The 22,230-nt window shown below is 38.1% G+C and overlaps 1 protein-coding gene across 1 annotated transcript in view; it reads right to left on the bottom strand.

The window, feature by feature from the left end:
* Positions 1 to 21,705, bottom strand: part of LOC127416231 (platelet-derived growth factor receptor alpha-like) — a 29,638-nt gene extending 7,933 nt beyond the window's left edge. The window contains exons 1-23 of the mRNA XM_051655466.1: positions 21,502 to 21,705; positions 18,551 to 18,629; positions 17,053 to 17,313; positions 16,689 to 16,940; positions 15,438 to 15,607; positions 14,134 to 14,296; positions 13,745 to 13,931; positions 13,443 to 13,558; positions 13,014 to 13,304; positions 11,939 to 12,205; positions 11,087 to 11,217; positions 10,659 to 10,827; positions 10,312 to 10,501; positions 9,181 to 9,296; positions 8,741 to 8,867; positions 8,362 to 8,558; positions 7,150 to 7,244; positions 5,854 to 5,986; positions 5,389 to 5,493; positions 4,695 to 4,805; positions 4,226 to 4,379; positions 2,339 to 2,499; positions 100 to 215 (exon numbers count right to left, since the gene is read on the bottom strand). Coding sequence (XP_051511426.1) covers positions 100 to 215; positions 2,339 to 2,499; positions 4,226 to 4,379; positions 4,695 to 4,805; positions 5,389 to 5,493; positions 5,854 to 5,986; positions 7,150 to 7,244; positions 8,362 to 8,558; positions 8,741 to 8,867; positions 9,181 to 9,296; positions 10,312 to 10,501; positions 10,659 to 10,827; positions 11,087 to 11,217; positions 11,939 to 12,205; positions 13,014 to 13,304; positions 13,443 to 13,558; positions 13,745 to 13,931; positions 14,134 to 14,296; positions 15,438 to 15,607; positions 16,689 to 16,940; positions 17,053 to 17,313; positions 18,551 to 18,608 — 3,570 coding nt within the window. The 5' untranslated portion in view covers positions 18,609 to 18,629; positions 21,502 to 21,705. The remainder of the gene's footprint in view (positions 1 to 99; positions 216 to 2,338; positions 2,500 to 4,225; positions 4,380 to 4,694; positions 4,806 to 5,388; positions 5,494 to 5,853; positions 5,987 to 7,149; positions 7,245 to 8,361; positions 8,559 to 8,740; positions 8,868 to 9,180; positions 9,297 to 10,311; positions 10,502 to 10,658; positions 10,828 to 11,086; positions 11,218 to 11,938; positions 12,206 to 13,013; positions 13,305 to 13,442; positions 13,559 to 13,744; positions 13,932 to 14,133; positions 14,297 to 15,437; positions 15,608 to 16,688; positions 16,941 to 17,052; positions 17,314 to 18,550; positions 18,630 to 21,501) is intronic.
* Positions 21,706 to 22,230: the final 525 nt, after the last annotated feature.

Below are 22,230 nucleotides of genomic sequence, written 5' to 3'. Positions count from 1 at the left end.
CAAAGAGCGAGATCAAAGTGTCTTAAAGCAAGTGTTTACTAACTAGATTGGCAGAGGTATTTATCCTGCAATTAGAGAGACAGACAGGCTTTAACTTACATTCTTAGAGGCCAAGAACTCCATCCCTCGAGCCACCTGATAGGTGAAACTGAGGAGGTCCATTGTCGTCAGACCTTCATTGGTGTCATCTGAGAGAAGACTCTCAACTTCACTCTCTGTTATTCACACATACATACACATAGACATTCTGAATTAGCACTGCATGCTTAGAAATTATGTTTCTGTGTATGTTTATGTAACAAAAAACTTGTTTCCATCCATTAAACTTGTGACCATCATTTCTGTCTTGATTGGAACTCGATGGTGTTCTTCTCGATTGAGTTTCAGCTTGATTTTCCTCATCATAATACTATTCAAAATGGTCAAAAATGTTAAATAAATCCATCACTGCATATTGTAAATTTGTGTGACGAGGAGGAGGGCATGGCCGGGCCGTGAGGGTGCACGGCCATTGCTGAATCTGCTGAAGAGCAGGAGAGCTGGAGACGCCAGTTCGAGAGAGAGAGAGAGAGAGAGAGAGACACACTGTGTGTTTGTTTATGTTTGTTTTATGTTGAGTTTGATTTTAAACTTTACGTTGACTGTTCAGCCAGTTCCCGCCTCCTCCTTGCCCATCCTTCAACCATTACAGTGTTGCCGAAACCCGAGAGGGAGGAAGGATGCACTGTTGTGGAGTCCTCGCCGCTGCTGTCCGCCAGAGGAGCAGCCGTGGCCATCCGCCAGGGGTCGGAGGGCTCGCTGCCGTCTGCCGGGGGAGGAGTGAGCTGTCGTCCACCAGAGGGCGGAGAAGCGCAGTTGTGGATATGGCGACAGCGTGTCCGGGGACCGGCGAGCAAGTTTTTCTCTCTCCTCTATCTCTCTCTCTGTGTGTCTCCCGCTCGCCATTGACCATTGCATCGTGCTGTTTTTTCAGCATACAATTTTTAGAAACAGTGTCAAAAAATTATATTTTTAAAAACTCAACTCAAGACCATGCGCTGTATCTAGCTTTTTTTTTAAGCACAGGTCTAAAGCACACATTTAGTGCACATTCTAAAGTAGTTCAGGTTGCAAAGAGGACTTCGTTACACGATTCCAGGTTATTTTTCATGCAGCAAATCCTCAGCACTTGATAAATGGTAAGCCAATCATTTTACAGGTTTACAGGGTCTACATTATAGGCACAATATTCTCACAATATAGTAAAAGTAGTGTACATCTCATCTTGCATTTCCTAGCTCCCTAAGTCCTGAATCAAAATATTGTGAACATGAATTCTGGCACTGGCAAGGGTGTTCATCCATTGAATACTGGGACACTTATAACTCAGTCACCTGTGGCATGATAACAAGGTTGCATGTCTTAACACAGCTGCTATTAATCAGCAACATCTCTGTATAAATGACACTGTTGTGCATTTTCGGAATAGATATTAAAACATTTTATTATGAAAGATATTTGACATAAAAGAAGAAATAAAATTACAAAGGTGTATTTTTACATTTCTTGAAACTCTAATATTTAAAAGATATTTTACCTTTTATGCATATTATTGATTAAAAATATTACAAACCGCATCTCTTTTAAAGAGATAATAAGACACTTGCACTTGTCTTCTAATGACTTCAGAACCTTGAAAACTTGACAACTTTTACGGTAAAGGAACATAGTGAGCCAATAGAAAATATCATTAGCTCAATATAAAATAATAGAAGTCAATGAAAAGTCTTTGTAAAGATAGCAGTAGCAATGTATGTGCGTACAACATCTACGGAATGGCAGCCAGATGTATGCATTAAGACGTTTGTGCTACAATTACCCTCTGTAATTGTAGGGTGCACAGACTGCCGTGCTGGAGACATGGGTGTACCTCTCTGCTATCACTAACTAAACAGTGTGTATGTTGCTGTGTGTGTGTTTGACAATGACTAGTCAAGCCAAACCAGACCATGGTGGGCCAAACTGACCTTAATACATGCATAAAACGAGGGAGAAACAGTGAAAAATATTCCAGAGATTAAGAATGACCAAACAGAAAGAAGAAAAAGAACAGAAGGTGGAGATATGGTTGTGTTTTATGTGTGCACTGAAAATATGTTAACCTAAAAATGAGATTCATGTGGCAACATCTAAATTAACTGTTTTACTCAAGTCAAAAATATCACTGAATCAACCATGAGTGCATTAGGTTACACCAATTAATCTAAATTTAGATGTTAGATCAGGTTGAAATCGCTCCTTAGAGTAACAATTGGAGGTTACCACTTTTTACAGTGTGTGCTTGAGAGAGTTCTCTCACCATTGAACTGTCTCTGAGAGGGAGGGTGGTCGTAGTCTGATCTCTGGATGGGAGAATATTTCGAAGCATCACTCATTTCTAGCATGGGGACATATTGCATGGTGTCCACCTGCTTCATGTCCATATAATCGCCTTTCCCCTCGAACGACAAGATGACGTAGCTGCACAAACACACATAAATACAGAAATAATAAAAATGCACAGAAATTAAGTGTCATGGTAGACCAGAACATAAAACATGAGTAAAAGTTAGTGATATAAATGATATATGAAATATTTGAAATTATGTGTGTGAGATCAGAGCTAGCTGATGGTATTCTCAAAGGAAAACACCCCCACACTATCTGCACTATCGGCCATGCTATTGAATGATTACATTATTTTGTAGTAGATCATCAAAAAGGTTTGGTGTGGTGGCGTGGAAGTGAACGTGCAGAGATTATATCACACATTTTCTCACTGTTGTTTTCAGCCAGTGACTATTCTCAGAACAGAGACAGACTTCTCTCTTAAGGCGAAACATACTCTACGAAATTACATGAACGCATATGTTAGCTACGTCAGCTTAATTTTGTGTAGAGTTGTGTTCCAAAATGTGTCAGACCACAATTTATACATAACACAATGCAAGCACACGTTGCATTTTCAACATTGCCACAAGGGGCACTATAGCATTCACATTAGTTTGAACTGTCTGCATGTATGGTAAGTTTTCTCTTTCAAGTCAACTACTGTGATGGCAGAGTAACAGTTTGAAGAGAATGTTGGTGATGAAGTACATTAAAGTCAATATATAAACATCCAGTTAAATGGCACAGATTTATAAATGTAACTCTATCACCCCCTTGAGTACTGATGTATGTTACTGCTAAGAATGCACGCTAACCATGTTCAGCTGGACCATGTGTTGGCAAACCTTTGATCAAGCACTCACATCTGTGTAAGTGTACTTGCATAAAGTATGTTCCTGGCCTTAGTATCACTCTATAACCCAGTTTACAATTGGTATTAAGATGCATTTTGTGTGATCCGATCACAAGGTGAGACATATTGCTGTTTATACCTGGTCGCTTAAATGTGTCTCCTTGTGTTCAGATTTCAAAGGGAGGGTCTCTGATTTCATGATGACATACATTAATTACATTATGTCAGAGTGCTACTGCATGATAATAAAGAGAATTAAAAAGAAAGCATGAAATAAACGGAACATTGTTTCTCCTTGATGCAGTTGAAATTGAATTTAAGCACAAACACAAAATTTCGAGCTAAGTTCCTGTATTGCTGGGCTTCAGATGTGTGTGCTTGTCATCTGTGTAACTGCATGTTGATGTCAGACACACTAAAGAAATTCTGTGAAGTTCTCATGCTGGTATATGTATTTGCTTTTTCAAATTTTCTGATCAGACAGTTATTTTCATTTAAACCTGCTTATAACCAGCAAAGTTTAAACTCTTGTTTTAGCGCTGCGGTTGATTGACAGGTGAGGGGTGGATCTGTGCTGCTGTCTGGGATGCATTCAGTATGGATAAGCATTTACACTGCAAATGTGATGTGGTGAAATGCGTTCTATCATAAATGACTGCACATACCCAGTTGGACAATCAGAATCAGCGTTTATCGGCTAACAATCTGAAGTTTTAACCAAAAAATTAAGGTTTTCATGAAACACCACTTCAATCACTGGGTCAAAATTAATGGTGAAATTACTTTCTTTGTGGGGACCAGCCAACAGTCCCAATGAGGACAACTGCTTAATAAACAATACATAATGTCACAAAATAAGGTTTGTGTAAGTGGTTAGGTTTAGGGGGCAAAGGTAAGGCTAGGGTAAGGGGATGTAAATGTTTGTTTGTAAATGTTTGTGTGTTTTTGTGTTTGTTTGCTGACCTCCTGCTGCTCTCATCGGCTGGGTTGATGCCAAAGATGTCAAGATCTTTTTTGTCCTTTTCTGTGTGGCGGCTGAGAAACCCATCTCTATTCTTTTGCAGGTAGTTCACCAGGTCTCCATAGAAACAATACTCTGTGATAATGTAGATTGGTCCTGAGAGATGGGAAAAAAAGAACAAGAAAAAAGATGAAATAGAGAGAGAGAGAGAGAGAGAGAGAGAGAGAGAGAGAGAGAGAGAGAGAGAGAGAGAGAGAGAGAGAGAGAGAGAGAGAGAGAGAGAGAGAGAGAGAATAATAAAGCAGGTCTAATCTTATCAGACTTAAAATGTCTAAAAGCAGTAGGTTAAAGTTCTGCACTGCACTTAAATTCACCTGTTAAAACACAACACAATAAAAACCCCACAAACCAAGAGGACACAACCCTAGAAACTGTCTGCTGTTTGTGTTTGTTATCTGTGTGCATTTTCACCTGACTTGGTGCATGCTCCCAGCAGGTTGACAATGTTCAGGTGAGGGCCCAGGTGAGTCATAATTTTCAGTTCCGACATCAAAGCCTGTTTCTCACTGGAGCGTGCTGTCGCTGGGGAACCATAATAACCAATTAACTAATGATCTAACAAGTCAATCAGAATGCTTGAGCATTAACAGGTGCAAAATTTGCAGAAATTTGCTTTCTTAAGTCATAGATACAATGGTGTTTTAATGAACAGTCAGCTACACTATAACAATTCTTTTTTATTTCAATCATTATGTGATAACATGTTTGCTGCTGTCTATTTAACTTAATACAATAAACACAGTAATAACATAATAAACACAACTTAACACAAACACAATCATTTCTGTCATTCTTTTTATTTTTTGTGTTTTATGAGTTTAAACTTTTTTTCTCTCAATTATCTTCTTCAGTAATTAAATCAAAGTGGTTGAAAAAGTGTAACAAACTTAACATTGCAGATTGTTACCACTTGACACCACTTTAATTTCACTTACAAATTTGAGGCAGCAACTAAAATTTTATTATTTTTGTGTGTGTTATAAAGGAATACACAGTAAAGAAATCATATGCCACAAGGTTATCATTGGTTATTTGGTTCCAGGCATTTTATATGCGAAAACCAGAATTACTAGTTGAACTTGTAAAAAAAGATCAGTCAACTCACGTTTAAGCATTTTCACGGCTACTTTCATAACTGGCTGAGAACGACTCAATCCATAAGCTGTGCCCTCCACCACCTTCCCAAATGCTCCAGAGCCCAGGACACGACCTACAGTACACACACACATAAATACAAACTTGAACTCATTTGAATGTAACCAGGGTGTAAGAGTATATGCAAACATAAAGAGTTTTCTGTAACTTTCAGCATTGCCACAGTGGTTTCTTGTTAAGGCAAGATTTGTTTTGATTTTTGAGTCTAAAAACCCCAATCACTCTATACAGTCACCACACAAAGCACCGAAATAAGATCTACACAGTGGATTGTGATGATGTCTGATTGGGACAGGCCGAAAACAAGACCACAATCCAACCAAGTTCACGACCGCAATAAGTGTCAATAATACATGGTTGAACCACACTGAATCCACAGGACAGGATCAGGAGTGGCTGGTTTAACATGACTCACCGAGAACAAGGCCGTCCCGGGGGAACTCCCAGCGGGTGTCATATGGAAGCTGCATGGGATCCACATAGATGTACTCATGACCGTCAGGACTGACCGACTCTATAACACGCCATCTGATCTCATAACGTGGTTTCTGTATCACAAAAAGAAGTAAAAGAGTGTTTCTCAGGTGGTCCATTAAGAGAGATGATACAGATGCTGGAGGACATTCAGGCTGTTTCACAGAAAGGAAGACAAACAGACATACTGCAGCTGATAGGGGAACCAAAATTTCCTTCACACACAATCAAGACTGATGTTTTTCAACTTATCAGTTGAATTCTTATTTCAGACCTCATGAAAGTAAAAAGTTAGGAACCAAATTCTTTACTTGCCTCAAATGTGGCTGCATGAATAAAACGAATGAATAGGAAATAATTTGTTAGGACTTTGAGAGTTTATGAAGGTGAATGAAAGCAAACCTGAATGAGTGAACCTATCAATGAATGAGTGAATTAGTGAGTAAATGAGTATATTGTGAGTGTGTGTGTGTGTGTGTGTGTGTGTGTGTGTGTGTGTGTGTGTGTGTGTGTATATGTGAGTGAGTGAGTGAGTGAGTGAGTGAGTGAGTGAGTGAATTGGCGGGTGAGTGATAGAATGGGTGAATGAATAAGTGAGTGATCGACTGAGGGAATAGGTAAATGTGAGTGAGTGAGTGAGTGAGTGAGTGAGTGAGTCAGTGAGTGGGTACATTGGTGGATGTGTGGGTGAGTGAGTGAGAGAATGGGTGAATGAGTGTGTGAATGAATAACTGAGAGAATAAGTAAATGTGAGTGAGTGAGTGAATGAGAGAATGTGTGAATGAAAGACTGAATGAATAGTCAAATGTAAATCACTGGGTGAGTGGGTGAATGAATAAGTCAAATAGTGGGTGAGTATATGGGTGAATGAGTGAGTGAGTGAAAGAGTGAATGGGTCATTAAGTAAATTAGTGAGTGAATGAGTTAATTGGTGGGTATGTGAGTGGATAAGTGAATGAGTGAGTAAGGGAGTGAGTGAGGGAGGGAGGGAGGGAGTGAGTGAGTGACTGAATAAGCAAATGTGAGTTACTGAGTGAGAAGGTGAAAGAGTAAATGGGTGAATGAGTGAGTGAATAAGTACAGTGATGGGTGAGTGAGTGTGTGAGGGACTGAGTGAGTGGGTAAATGAATGAGTAAATTGGTGGGTGTGTTTGTGAGTGGGTGAATAAATGAATGAATGAGTAAATAGTTAAATGAGTGAGTGAAATGTTGAATGAGTGAATGGGTGAGTGAGTACCTGTTTCCAGATAATGACCAGCACAATGAGTGAGATGATGACAATGACCAGCAGCACCAGAACAGCAGCAGCCACAGTGAGCTCCGAAAGTGGACCTGAACACACCAGCAGCAGCAGTGAGGAGGTGTAGGAGGGCGGATAATGAAGAATAGAATACAAGACTGATCAGTGACAAAACTGCCATAAAACAATACTACAGAAAACAAACTCTGCTTTCTTTCCTACTTATATCACACAGCTTAACTAATTTAACCAAACAATTTAATCTAATAATGTCATAATAAAACTATTAATATAAATATTAATGGTTATTGACTTTACAGACAGATTATTTTGTTTGTATTGTTTCACAGAAATCACAATAGCTGTGCATTTGGACAAGTACAACCCTGTGCAAGATTGCATTCCACCACTCCTATATGCTTTATTAATTAAGGAGCCCAGTGTGAGCAATTCATTTAAGTTTCAACTCAGTAATGTGAAACCCTGCACACAGAAACTAGAGTAAACACATATGGACATATGGATTTGTTTCTGAAAATGTTACAACTGAGAAATCTATCACAGAACTACATGGGGAGCCTGACAAGACAAGCACAGTTTACAAAATGAAGCTAACAGATGTAAGTGCTACTGAAAAGTAGCAGAGTTAAATACAGAGAGTAACAGAGATTGTGAGATATTCTGCCATGGTTGGGATTTTTCTTTCATTTATTTTCTTTTTATCATGAGCTAAACACTATCCCTAAATGTAACCTTCACCTTAGCCTTTCTGCCTTTTTAGAATTTGATTAAGACATTTTCAGTCTGTTTATAGTAAGTTTTCCTTGTGCGTGACTTTAGATTTTACTCATATTGTCGAGACATTTGGTGCCCACAATGAAGACAAAATCAGACCCAACATACACAATTCCATATGCAGAGATAACCAAAACTGTCAGATTGTTCTTGATTATGTCCACTGCAATCTCAACAAACAAAACAAAACCTCAGTACGGATCTACTCCCTGCCTCAAAATTCATCCCTAAATAAACTGTACACCTGTGATTCAAATGTTTCAAATCAGCTTGAGACTTTGTTTACCTTGTGAATCCATGGCAAACGGTGACACTAAGAAAGCTAAAGGCATTAAAAGCAATTCAGATGAATGGGCTGATAATATCAACTCACTTGCTCTAAATTTAAAAGAGAGACTAGAACTGGCTTCTTACCATATGACACTAGTTTAACTTCCCGTGAAACGATGCCCATCTCATTCCTGGCCAGACAGCGCACAACAATCGTGCTTTCAAGATGGCCGAAGACAACCTGACTCTCAATGTGGTTGTCCTTATTGAAGTGCAATTCCACCGAGAGGTCTGTAGAGTTGGTCTGAAGAGGCAACCACTGGGAGGAATCGTTGGCACAGCTGGTAAGGTGATTACAGAAGTTAGAACAGTGTGCGCCCATCATGATGTCATTACGATGACTTGAGTTTAAACTCTAGGGATGTGACCACATGCCACCTACTTCCTGTTTTTTCAAAAGGAAAGAGTAAAATATAAGGATAAAACAAAGAAAATTCAGAGAACATGAAGAAATTCTGCTTACTGTTTAATGTTTTTGCAAATATACCACTCCACGTCAGGGATGGGAGAACCCGCAGCAGTACAAACCACTGCCTGTCCTGCAGCAGAACCATGGTGGAGATCCATCAGATCCACAATCATAGGTGGAACTGTGAGAGGCCACAGACAAATACTTGTAAACATACATGTAAAGAGACTTTGCATAGGTCAAACATGAGATGCACAAGAAAGCCAGTCCCGATGTATAGAATAACATGCACATGTACTATAGCTACAAATTTTAACAAGGATCCTCCAGTTGACAACAAGAGAAACATAGACAAATGTATGTAAATAGTGGTCATGGAAGAGGTAGAGGTACAACAACATAAACAGCAAGCAGAGACAAAAGCAAACACATGCAAACGGTGGTAAACAAAGCAGTGCCAGAGGCAGGTAGTGAAAAAAAGAAAATGGTCCCACCTTTAACCAGAAGGTAGAAACTGTTGCTGGTAGTCAGATCATCTATTTCTGCTCTGACGGTATAGTTCCCACTGTCCTCTGCTTTAGCCCTGATCAGGGTCAACACACCCTGGTAACTGGACAAACAACACATCAGCTTCAACAGAGAAGTTCACTTACTTGTGTAGAAAATATGTGATACTGTAGGTTGCAATTGTGATATTACCTTTTAATTATTGATAATGCTAAAGGGACAGTTCACTCCAAAATCTAAATTCTGCCATCATTTATTCACCATCATTTTGTTCCAAACATCTATGGCTTTATTTCTTCAGTGGAACACAAAAGGAGATCTTAGGCAGAATGTTAGCCTCAGTCACCATTACATTTTCTTTTATGGACAAAAGATGCCATTTGAGTGAATGGTGACTGAGAATGTCATTCTGCCTAACATCTCCTTTTGTGCTTCACTTAAAAAAGAAAGTCATACAAGTTTGAAACTACATGAGGGTGAGTAAATGATGATAAAATTTCCTTCTTCTTTTTTTTTTTAAAGGAATAGTTCACCCGGAAATTGGGTGTAGTACCTAATTCATACTATTCCAGTGGTTTAATCCATGTCTTTTGAAGCGATAAGTGTGGGTGAGAAACAGATCAATATTTAAATCCTTTTTTTAACTATAAATCTCCACTTTCACTGTAACTTCCACATTCTTCTTTTGTTTTTGGCAATTTGCATTCTTCGTGCATACCACCACCTACTGGGCAAGGAGGAGAATTTATAATAAGGACTTAAATATTAATTTCTGTTTCTCAGCGACACATACAATATCACTTCTAAAGACATGGATTTAACCACTGGAGTCATATAGATTACTTTAATGCTGCCTTTATGTGCTTTTTGGCGCTTCAAAGTTCTGCCCACCATTCACTTGCATTGTATGGACCTTCAGAGCTGAGATATTCTTCTAAAAATCTTTGTTTGTGTTCAGCAGAAGAAAGAAAGTCATAGACATCTGGGATGGCATGAGGGTGAGTAAATGATGAGAGAATTTTCATTTTTGGGTGAACTATTCCTTTAAAGTAAAGCACTTTAAGTCACTTATAAATTGCAGAACATTTAAATAGGCCACAGTATTCAGATGTGGTCACCTGGTCTCACTGATTTTCAGGAGGTTGGTGCTTATTTCTGCAGCAACGTCTCCAAGAATGGAGCCGTCCTTTAACCATGTAACATTTGGGGCGGGGAATGACTCAATGTTCACCCTGAACTCTCGCACCTCATCCAAGATAGCAGTCTCCATTGTACCAAACACTGGATTCAAGTGTACAAACTCCTGATCTGCAGGCGAAACACATAAGAGCAGATGAGTGTTTTTTTTTTTTGTTTTTTTCAAATACTTGAAATGTATGTACTTGAAAAGAGGTCAATTTGCCATATACAGTGCAAATCATATTTTATTGTGTATGTCTATGTGAATGTAATGTGGTTTCTGTACCATAGACTGTAATAGTGAGCTGTTTGGTTTGGCTCTCATTGCTCGTAATGTCAGTGATGGAGCAGGCGTAGATTCCACTGTCTTTTGGTGAGGCATTAGACACTGTGAGAGTATAATAGATCTCCATGTCTCTCTTATTCTCCTTTACTGTCTTTACTCCTTGATTCGCCTGAGAGAGAATGAGATAGAGAGAGAGAGGGATAAATGTAACTACATCTTATTTATATAAAATCACTCATAAAAACTGTTGATAACCTGAGGCATGTAGACTGAAAGCCTACATAAAAGGGTCAATACCCAAATACAAGGCGTCTGTTATAAAAAATACTATAGGAGAGTTTGCAAACAAAGATATCTAATGTTTTTCTTACATGTGTGCAAATGGATAAATATTACTTCAGGCATTGTTTTGGAGCTGTTTATCTCACCAGTTTTCCAGGGTACTTCCAGTGGTCCTCCAGCATCTCACTGCCTCTGGCCACACAGTCCACAGTGATGGTCTCACCCACCAGCAGAGCCCTCTTCTCTGCCCGTAGCTCAACTCTCAACTCAGAGCCTCCTGAGAGAATATATAATGAAGATTCTGTCATACAGAATACAGTGCCTCTTAAACTCACAACTCACTCACAAACGAAAATTCTCATCATCATTTACTCACCCTCATGCCAACCCAGATTTGTATGACTTTCTTTCTTTTTCAGAACACAAACAAAAACATTTAGAAAAATATCTCAGCTCTGTAGGTCCATCCAATGCAAGTGAATGGTGGCCAGAACTTTGAAGATGGTGTGGGTAAAAAACAGATAAATATTTAAGTCCTTTTTTTCACTGTAAATCTCTACTTCCTCTTCCACATTCTTCTTCTTTTGTTTTTTGGCGATTTGCATTCTTCGTGCATATCGTCACCTACTGGTTGGAGCTAGTCAAAGAACTTAATATTGATCTGTTTCTCACCTCACCTTTTATATCGCTTCTGAATACATGGATTTAACCACTGGAGTCATATGGATTACTTTTATGCTGCCTTTTTATGCTTTTTCAACCTTCAGAATTCTGGCCACCATTCACTTGCATTGAATGGACCTACAGATCTGAGATATTTTTCAAAAAATCTGCATTCGTGTTCTGCAGAAGAAAGAAAGTCATACACATTTAAGTTGGCATAAGGGTGAGTAAATGATGAGAGCATTTTCATTTTTAGGTGAATTATTCCTTTAAGCCACATATAACAGGCCTTTCCAAGACCAACACTTAACATAAAGCCTTGATGCATATCTTACCTCTCCAGCCATGAACAATGTACTCTATACTATAGTGCTCCTGTCCATGAATGAGGGCTTTGCAGATGTATGTCCCAGCACTGAAGAGGCCAACAAAACCTCTCTTGCTGTCATAGATGCTGGGCAAAACCCGATCAGTCTCAATGTGAACCAAAGAGACGCTGGTGTTGGGGTCTGTCACACGGCATGGAATTTCCATTTCCTCATGATTCAACAGCACATGGTTCTCAAAGGGACTCATGGATGGTGCAAACGGTGTATTTGGATCTGTGTTTGTTGATGGGTAAAAGTGTTTGTGGGAAAGAAAAGGTCAGTTCACCATATATAGCGTTAAAGGGCTTAATTCACGTGAAAAGTTTACAAAAACGTAATATTTTACAGTCCACCTTGTAACATTTCACTTCTACCCATTATTTCCTGTCATCTATTAACTATCTGTATCAACAATGTTGCATTTACATCATGCAGGAAGTATCATTTTTATGAGATTCTGATGCGTACAAACCATTTATATCTTTGTAAACTCGTAATTACAAGTTAGAAACTTGGAATTGTTTGAAAACTCCAACTTGACAATCGTGATGTCATGTAAAAGGAACAAAAATTTAATTTGCATCCACAGTTAAATGTAGAGCATAAAGAGGAGATAAGTTATGAATTACAGTTACTTAGTGATTAAAAATGTTGCTCTCAACAAGAACATTAACAACCAAGCTGCACATGGACCCATTTTGGCATTATGAGCATTGTCATAGAAGCAAAGAATTTCTGACTCTGAGGCAAAAACAGCTTAGGTCACGTCAACACTAAAACATTTTCAGCAGTAAACACATTGATTTTGCTATGTTGACGCCTCTCATCCACACTGGAATTGCGTTTTCCTCCACCAAAAATGGGGACTTTCGAAAATGCTCTGTAGTATCGCATATTTTGGAAAACTATAACATTAGGAAACAGAGTTTTGAACTGAAAACTTATTAGAGTGGACGTGGCATCAGAGTAGAATAGTAGAGTTGTATCGTAATTTCAATTATTCTGACATGACGTGAACGCATTATAAGTCAAAAAAGCCAACCTGGCACATATATGTAGATGGTGCTCTCCTGAGTGTTATTGCTGGCCTCGTAGTTGCAGATATACTCTCCAGTGTGGGCGGCTGTTGCATTGTTAACGGTCACAGTGGATATGAAGAGTCCTTTCTTTTCAGTGTTGGTCTGATCAAGGAGATAAATAGGGCTGTGCCAGGAGAGCTCTGCCTGACCCCGACATGTGAGTCGGAAAGTGGAGTGGAGAGACACTTCCATGCTGTCCCTCTGGGGCCACATCACTGGAGCCAGCATCATCAGTGGTGACAAGTGGTACATGGCTGTACAAGGAAAAACACTTTGATCAACAATTTTCTATGAATTTCTCATACATATCTCTGCTGAAATACACTGTCGCATTAGATTACAGTTTCAAAATCGGGCACATCATAGTTTGGCTTTGTTTTGAATAACCATACCTTCAACCAAGAGTTTGAATGAAAATCTTGAACTCCTGGAGCCAACAGATGCAACAATCTCATAGGTGCCGCTGTCCTCCTCAATGGGGTGGTGGAGAACAAAGATATTCTCATACCTTTGTGAGAAAAAAACTGATCTTGAAACCTACTGGGTTCTATTAAACATATACTGTATTATCAAATTCATAATGATAAATATTAACAAAAATATGAGCCAGATGTGACAGAAACCCTAATAATCTGAGCTTGTGTATGAATTTGTTATGTCAATATGTAAGAGGAACAATATAGTTAAGTTCTACCTGAGGCCTTGCAGATGAGTGGTCTTGGTGGAGATGAAGCTGTCATCCAATGAAAGGCCATCTTTGAACCACCTGACCTTTGGTTCAGGGTCAGAGTCGATGTAAATGGTGAACTCTTTGTCCTCCATAAGAGAGACTCTCTCCACTGGCCCAATACCGTTGGCTATAACTTCCACAAAAGAGCTCTCTAAAGGTTAGAAAGAAAGAAAGAAAGAAATAAAGAAAGAAAGAAAGAAAAAAAAAAGAAAGAAAGAAAAAGAAAGAAAGCACATTGATTGATTGTCTACACCACATCTGTTAAACCCATTTTCTTTTACTGGTTTTAATGGTAAAAGCAGAGGTGTGTAGAATCTAAGTGAGAAGGTTTAGACAAAAAGAGAAGGACATACCATGGACTGTGATACCCAGGGTGATGGACTTTGTATGTCCACTGAGTTGGTCAGTTACAGCACACTCATAGCGTCCAGAGTCTGCAACAGAGGCTTTTGGGATGCTGAGGATGTACTGAACCTTGTCTGGGAAAGTTAACTTCATTGGAATAGCCTCTCTAGCCTGAATTGAAACATTGAGAAGGAAATAATAAGCAGTTCGTACACAAAAATCTGTACATTGTGTATATTATGAATACATACACTGACAGTGAATACAGTGGTAACCTGCAAAAGTTACCTTAAGGAGCTATTTACCTGATATAACCCTTAAAATAGTTTTGTTAGTGTAACCTAATATATTCAGCATAATTTAACATACATTAATGTTAAATAATATATTTGACTTGAATGAAACCAGTTAATAACATTTTTAGTGCATGTTTCCAGATTTTAGCCCTTCCTCTCCACATTTATATTACTCTTTTCTTTGAAAGATGTACTTTAGTCTCTCTCACACACTCCATCAGGACTAATAGTATGTTTCTATATTTCAGTGGAGCCTGTTGGAGATAAATCAGCCTTACACAAGTCTTTTAAAGGGCTGTGATCACAGACAAACACTGCAAACCCATCAACAACCTGAACAGAGCCCTGCCTGGCTTCAGTCCAGAAAAGGACTTGGAACTACTCTACAGAATTCCACAAAACTGGTCGCTTCTTACAGACTTATTTAAAACTACATTATAAATTCAATTTTACTAAAAATATAGGCACATGTTTTCACTAACAAAGACAGAAACACACATTGACATTCACAAACTGCCCAATTACACTAACTAACTAACTAACTAACTATGGTGCACACACACACTTCACAGAAAGAAAAGTATATCCTCTAACAAATGAGGCGTACCTCAAACTTGCTCACATACATTTGTTTCATAGCGATTTGCTAAACACCTTTTCCAATGATCCCAGACACATGTGCCTCCACAAGATCACAGGGGGCTCACAAAGGTGAAAAACACACATATGTCTCAAACACTCGAAGGATATGCAGGTCATAGGTCAGAGTGCACAGTAAATTAGTGTCACTCTTTTCCTTTGAGCTTTCTACCTTCACTTTTGTTGGCTGATGTTTTTGTATTTGCCCAGAATGCTCCTCTGCGCCACAGTAGAGAGTTTTAACTCACAGTATTTCCATCAGTATGTACAGTATGTCTACTTTATTTATATTAGGTAAGTACAAATCAGAGAGGGAAAGAGTGAGAGAAAGAGAAAGAGAAAAATAAAAAAAGATGTGTCAGAAATAAGAGCCTTGCCTGTTTTAGGGGATGTAGCCATTGCTGGAGGAAAGAATGTCCAGGTGGAGTTTCACAGGTGAGATTGAAAGCATCCCCCTCTTTCAAAACCTCCATAGTGGCTCTCAGCTCTATGCTGAAGTCCTTTTGTTCATCCACATCTGCAGTAAAGTTCTGATGTGTATTTTTATCTTCAATCAAAATAAAAACAATTCAAAATATGAACAAATGGCATGTTCAAACGGAACACCCTCACTTACTCATCTGTTGGTAAAAAACATTGTGTGTGCATGTGTGGAATAAGGAGCAGTTAAATTGGTGCAGATTATATTCAGCTCATCTAAATTAAATTCAATGCAGAAACACCCAATCAATGTTTCATTCAGTCAATTCATTTTAGTCCAGCACTATGATTAAACTGTGCCCTGGGACAGCATCTTCATATCAAAGAGTAACATAGAAAGCATGATGTTACAAAATAATTAGTTGTTTTGTTAAAGGGGTCATGAAATGCCTTTTTTATTATTTGAATATGTGCCTTGAGGTTCACTTATAATATTAGTAAAGTTTTGTGCACCAAAAAATAAAAAAAGATTATATATTTGTAAAACATGCTCATTTTCCACCCTCATTCTACCCTCAGAAACACTCGGTTTTTGTGCTACCTCTCCTTTAAGACTTGACAATAAAACCCACTGTTATGATTGGCTCTCTGCTCTTGACTGACCTGCTCTCTCCTTGCCATTTCACTGCTCATCACTACTTGGGTGGGGTTACGGAAGTGATAAGGTAAAATAGGCATTGATGTGTCGTTGAGGAGGCGGTCATATGCAAATATACTGTTCACCACAGTGTGATATCACAATGTGGAGGAAGTAGAGAAAGAGTCGTTTTGGCAGCTAAGTTTCAACAAATGCTCTTTTTGCAGTGAGGAGGAAGTTTTGAGTTCTGAAACTTCGAGTATGTTTTTATAGTACAATGACATCTTATATGTCAAAAGATCAAGGAAAATTTAATTTCTCATGTCCTGACTCCTTTAATGTCTCAAAATAGGTGAGAATGACATAATTCTTTCAGGTACAAAAGTGTGATGTCATCTCCCTTAGCGCTCTTTAGCTTTTCTAATGCCTTTTGAAATCAAAATCAGAAAACTTATATTTTGAAATAGTGCAGTTGGTGTGGTCTAAAACTAACCACTCAACTGTTTGAACAGTATACACATACAAATTACAATATAAACACTCTATTATTGTATGTCTGTGGATTACTTACCCATCTCATTTGTCACATTATAAACGATGCTCTGCACTGCTTTTCCGTTCACTCTTGTCTCACAAACGTAGTAACCTGCTGATAATGTACCAACAAAACCAAATTTGTAGTCGTAAAAAAGAGAAACTTCAACCCCATTCTGCAGGTTTCTGAGAATCACTTGAGAATGTGGGTTTGTAGCACGACAGGGGATTGTAACCATGCCGGCATACATTTCTACAACAGGATCAGGCACAAATGGCACCTCAGGATCTATCAAAAGAGAAGTGGGATTCCTTTACACAAATGCATAGCAAATAAATGCTTCTGAGATTATTTTCTGTTGAGTCTCTGTTTTAATATTCCATATTCATGAAAAACATACCTAGAACAGAAATGTACATATCAATCCATTTATCAGGTTCATCCTCATACAGGCAGGTGTAGTAACGTGCATTATGGATCTCGGCATCAGTAATCACCAAAGTACTGTGATTAAATCCAGAATGCACATTGATATTGTTCGGTAATGGCTCATCCCACTTAACTCTGCTCTCTCCAAAACATGTGATGTTGAACTCAGAGTGAGGGTTCAGTGTAAATTCATTTTTATCTGAATTAATAACCGGCCATGGTTTTGAAACATCTGCAGAGGAATACAAAATGTTCTTAATTAATTGTAGCATTAAATAACAATTAAAAAACAATGGTACACATATGATGATATAAAATCTTAGATGTTGTCATACTGCATAAAAACAAACGGTAACACTTTACAAAAAGGATGCATTTGTTAATATTTGTTAAAGGGTTATTTCACCCAAAACTGAAAATTCTCTCATGATTTATTCACCCTTATGTCATCCCAGATGTGTATGGCTTTCTTTCTTCTGCAGAACACAAATTAAGATATTTAGAAGAATATTCAGCTCTGTAGGTCCTCACATGCAAGTGAATGTGTGCAAAAGTTTTGAAACACCAAAATCCACAAAAAGGGAGCATAAAAGTAATCCATAAGACTCCAGTGGTTAAATCCATTTTTTCAGACACGATATGATAGGTGTGGGTGAGAAACAGATCAATATATATATTTTTTGTCATAAATTATCCTCCCAGCACATTAGGGGGTCGATATGCAAGAAGGATGTGAATCACCAAAAACAGAAGGCGAATGAGAACATGAATGTAAAGTGGAAATTGACTGACCAGGGAGAATTTATTGTAAAAAAAAAAAAAGGGGGGACTTAAATATTTATCTGTTTCTCACCCACACCTACCAAATTGCTTCAGAATATATTGTTTTAACCACCAGAGGAGTCTGGAGTACTTTTATTTTGCCCATATGTGGATTTTGGAACTTCTTGTATTCTGGCACCCATTCACTTACATTGTATGGATCTACAGAGCTGAGAAATACATCTAAAAATCTTCGATTGTGTTCAGCAGAAAAAAGAAAGTCATATTCATTTGGGATGGCATGAGGGTGAGTAAATTATGAGAATTTTTTGAGAATGAGAATGTTAATTTCTACATATACTTCTACATTGTTAAAATTAAAAGTTGTATACGTTAACCTTAGATAATGTATTATGATCTAACAATAAATAATTGCATTTTCATAAATTTACATTAACCAATATTAATAAATGCTGTACAAAAAATGTTGTTCATTGTACCTAATGCATTTAATAATAATAATAAAAATAACAACCTTTTTATAAAATGTTACAAATAAATAAATTAAATAAACAACGTTGGTTACTTTATCATTATGCATTCTTTCTTTAGCTAAATTTAAACATGTTTGTATTTTTTTCTTCTTCTCCATGCTTTCCATTTTTTTTTTATTTGTATTTATTTATTTAATTTTTTCTTCCATGTACCTGAGAATACTTCTAGTAAGACAATCCCAATAATGAGATGTGTCTCCAGAACTCCCATGGTCAGTTAGACTGTGCTCAGCTGAGGGGACAGAAAAAACAAGTGTTATGAGTAAAAACATGACACTTTTGAAGAATAACATGAAAGGAAAGAAAAAAGAAAAAAAAAAAAAAGACTGGGGATTAATTCTTAATAATAATAATAATAATTCTTAATAATAATAATAATAATAATAATAATTCTTAATAATAATAATAATAATTATTATTATTATTATTTGAAACATGAATATGCACAGTTACAGTTCTGTGTCTGTTCTGGGTTATACTTATTGTATTTATCTCTTGTGGTTAATCCATTGTACAAAAATTAACCTTTATCCAGTAATAGGTCATATAGTCTGAAGAGACCACTGAATCATCGGCAGCAGAATGTTTTGGAAAGGTTCAGTGCCAAGACAGGTCTTTGAAGACGTTATACGCTGTTCAATCAGTTAATTGACGCCAGCCTTTGTCAGGGGAACGCTAAGTTAGTTGCAACACGTGGTTCAGCTTTCTTTGACCACCAGGTGGAGACACAGTAAATATTATCGCGAAGCACACTGACCACCGCTGTGAGTGTGATCTAAATGTCGAAAAGATGGTGTGTGTGTGTGTGTGTGGGGGGGGGGGGGGGGGGGTGTGTGTGTGTGTGTGTGTGTGTGTGTGTTTTAATATAGCTTACATCAGCCTACAATTTGAACTTTTTTAGAATCCAAAAACAGAAGACTACAGCAAAGAATAAGATGTAAGAGCTCATTCGGACACCATCATTTTTACGCCTATTTATAGCCTAATGCTGACCCGCGCTATTTGAATTTGAGCAGGAATTTTTAAAAGTTTACCAATCTTTAATGGATTTATTTATTTTAACGTCTTAATGTTGTCTCTACGTGTCTAAATTAAATCGCAAGCCAACCACACAGTCGCTGTTATATTCCGGTAAATTTATTCTCGTTATTTAAAGAGCTCGGTCGCTAGTTTAAACGCTTGTCTTGGAGCTCACTGCGGTGTTTCTAATCAGACATTCCGCACATCTGTGTTTTATCTCTGTCTGTCTGATCCTCGGACCCCTGGGTTCCATCAGCGCTTCAGCAGACAGGCAATGCCACTCACTCTAAAGTGGTCATCTTATTGCAAAGCTTAATTATTCTGAAGGTATGCAACAGTTTTTTTCCCCTCTCTATGATAAAATGACAAAATTATGGAGGGCATTTCTAATTTGCTTTGAATAGTTTGTACCGCAAGTTCTACTTCAAAGTGTTGTCAGACCCTAGTAAATAAAAAAAAAAAAATTAAAAAAAGGAAGAAAAAAAAAAAAAAGGCAAGAAAATAAAACCCTAATCTCTGTTTTTAAAGTCCAAAGAAGACTGGAGATCTGCCATTTGCTCGTCTCAACCCTCTCAAGTTAATTACCCTCGGTGAATCAGGGGGTGTGGAGTAAGACTGTAATTACTCGACCCCTCTCTGTCCCGCAGTTTGAGAATCCATTGCATTGCCGTGGGAATCCATGCCTGAGATAATTTCTGTAAAAACAATCTTTCAAAAGGTGCGCTTCTTGGTAACACTCATCGGTCTGTCCAGCTGTGTTTTCAACCCAATGCAATAAAGGTTAGTCGCGAGTTTTGCGCCACCGCGCACCCCCGTCGCCAGACGCCCGCACACAGATGCGCAACTGGCTGCCCAACACAAGTGATCGGCTGCGCTTGACACTTTCGTGCAACAGCTGAGCGAGGGGTGTCCTCCAACACCCTGTAACTTTACGCGAACCCATGAGCAAAAAAAAAAAAAAAAAAAAAAAAAAAAAAAAAAAGAAGCCAAGATGTACATGGGAATAGAAAAAAAAAACTGGTCTACAGATTGTGAAATATCTGGGCGCAGCTGTGATCATTGCATGGGGAGGAAATGAAATAAAAAAAAATTGGGTTTGAAAACAACAACAACAACAAAAACCATCAGTTTTCTTTGTCGCACCGTCCAAAGTTTGTGCACCAATCCAACCTTTGATTTATGAGTCCGCGTAAAGCAACACGGTCTCCCGGGTACCTAAATTATAGTAAATTAATCCAGATGTGAGAGAAGATTGGCCCATTCTGAATGTTGGTTCGGCGTGCCCTTAAATTCGCATAGTCGAATCAGTCTTGATTGCAGAATGCGCCAAAAAAGTTTTTCTATAAACTTCTCAAATGTGATTTGACTCCATCGCCCCAAAATAAAATAATAAAATAAGTGTCCGTCCTGCAAACTAATCCAACATGTACGGTATTCCAGTATGGTCATCATGAGCATCCTATTCAAGTATTGGGGAGCAAACATGTCGAAATCCCGTCTTGAAATGTGTTTGCCATTAGATGCCAGAGCTGCGCCACTCCACTGTATGGGACACCCCCAGCTGCGCGCCTGCATGGGCTCAAACTGAGATCCAGAACAACCAGGCTTTGACTTTACGGGTGACATTGTGGTTCCCTGGGGAAAACAGTGAAGGCAATAATCCCGTTCGAAGTAAAAGTGCCGAAAAAACACGTTATGCAAAAAAAATAAAAAATAAATAAAAATAAAAAATAATAATAAAAAACAAACAAACAAAAAAATTTCCTATGAAAAATACTATGTGTCCATTGTGAAGGAAAAATCATAATTTGAAAGTAAAAGTATTTTGCTTGTTCATGGCTCTGAATTCTAAAATCCAGGTTCTGTGCTTTTTTTGTGTGTGTCTTTTTACTGATCGTTTCAGAAATAGTTACTACAACTAATTTAATTAACAACGCAATTAGTCAAAATTGTCAAAAAGTCCATTCTAAATTAGTCTGTTCCATTAGTGTGTGACATAATTGCCTATACCCAAAAGTTTAGATGTTTCAAAACGTCTGTAGAAAACAAATTCTCCTAACTAAACCAATTTAAACATACAATACCTGTCCTTAATCCTTTTGTTTGTTCTCTTTAACGAAAGAATAGGCTAAATGAATGGCAAAGCTCTTGTTAAATGCTCAAATCAGCCCAAGGGTCCTCAGTTAAAAAGCAGTAGTAATCCACTCCCTTGTGCTGTGCTCCTCCGTCCCGCACTACGGCCGCTCACACAAATGCGCCTCTGCAACAGCGACCTGTAATTGATTCAATGTTACAGTCCATCCTTCCCAGAGAACTAATCATCTGGCTCAAAGTAAATAACTCTCAGGAAAAGTCCCTCCTCTCCCTCTGCCCCGGGCGTCTTTCAAAATAAGAGTCACACTGCAGATCCAAAGAGGAGTCCGATTTCTCCGTGCACTGCATTTCAGAAGGAGGTGCATGAAAAGATGTTGAGTAGGGAAGGACCATGTGTTTTTGTAAGTGCAAAAGGGGGCCCTTTTTGAATAAGGGGATCTTTTTTGTGGGGACAATGAAATCAAGTGACCCATTAAAAGTGTTTTGTTTTTGTTTTGTTTTTTATAGAGGCTTAGCCCAAGTTGGAAAGAAATCAAAGAATTGGGAACATTCAGCAACTCGTTCAACGTTGTCATTGCGCTCTCTTCATGTTCAGCTTTTAGACGATTGCACTTCAGGACTTAACTTTAAATGTTTAAATTGTTTCGGCAATTTTTTTGACCCATTCATTTGTGTTCATCTTCAGAAATGACTGTCCTGTGCCAACAAGAATTTCTGCA

Source organism: Myxocyprinus asiaticus, chromosome 25 (genome assembly GCF_019703515.2).
Source record: "Myxocyprinus asiaticus isolate MX2 ecotype Aquarium Trade chromosome 25, UBuf_Myxa_2, whole genome shotgun sequence".
In the NCBI taxonomy this organism is placed as follows: Eukaryota; Metazoa; Chordata; class Actinopteri; order Cypriniformes; family Catostomidae; genus Myxocyprinus; species Myxocyprinus asiaticus.
The sequence above is the reverse complement of the archived record's forward strand: the minus strand, read 5'-3'. Positions and strand labels throughout refer to the sequence as shown.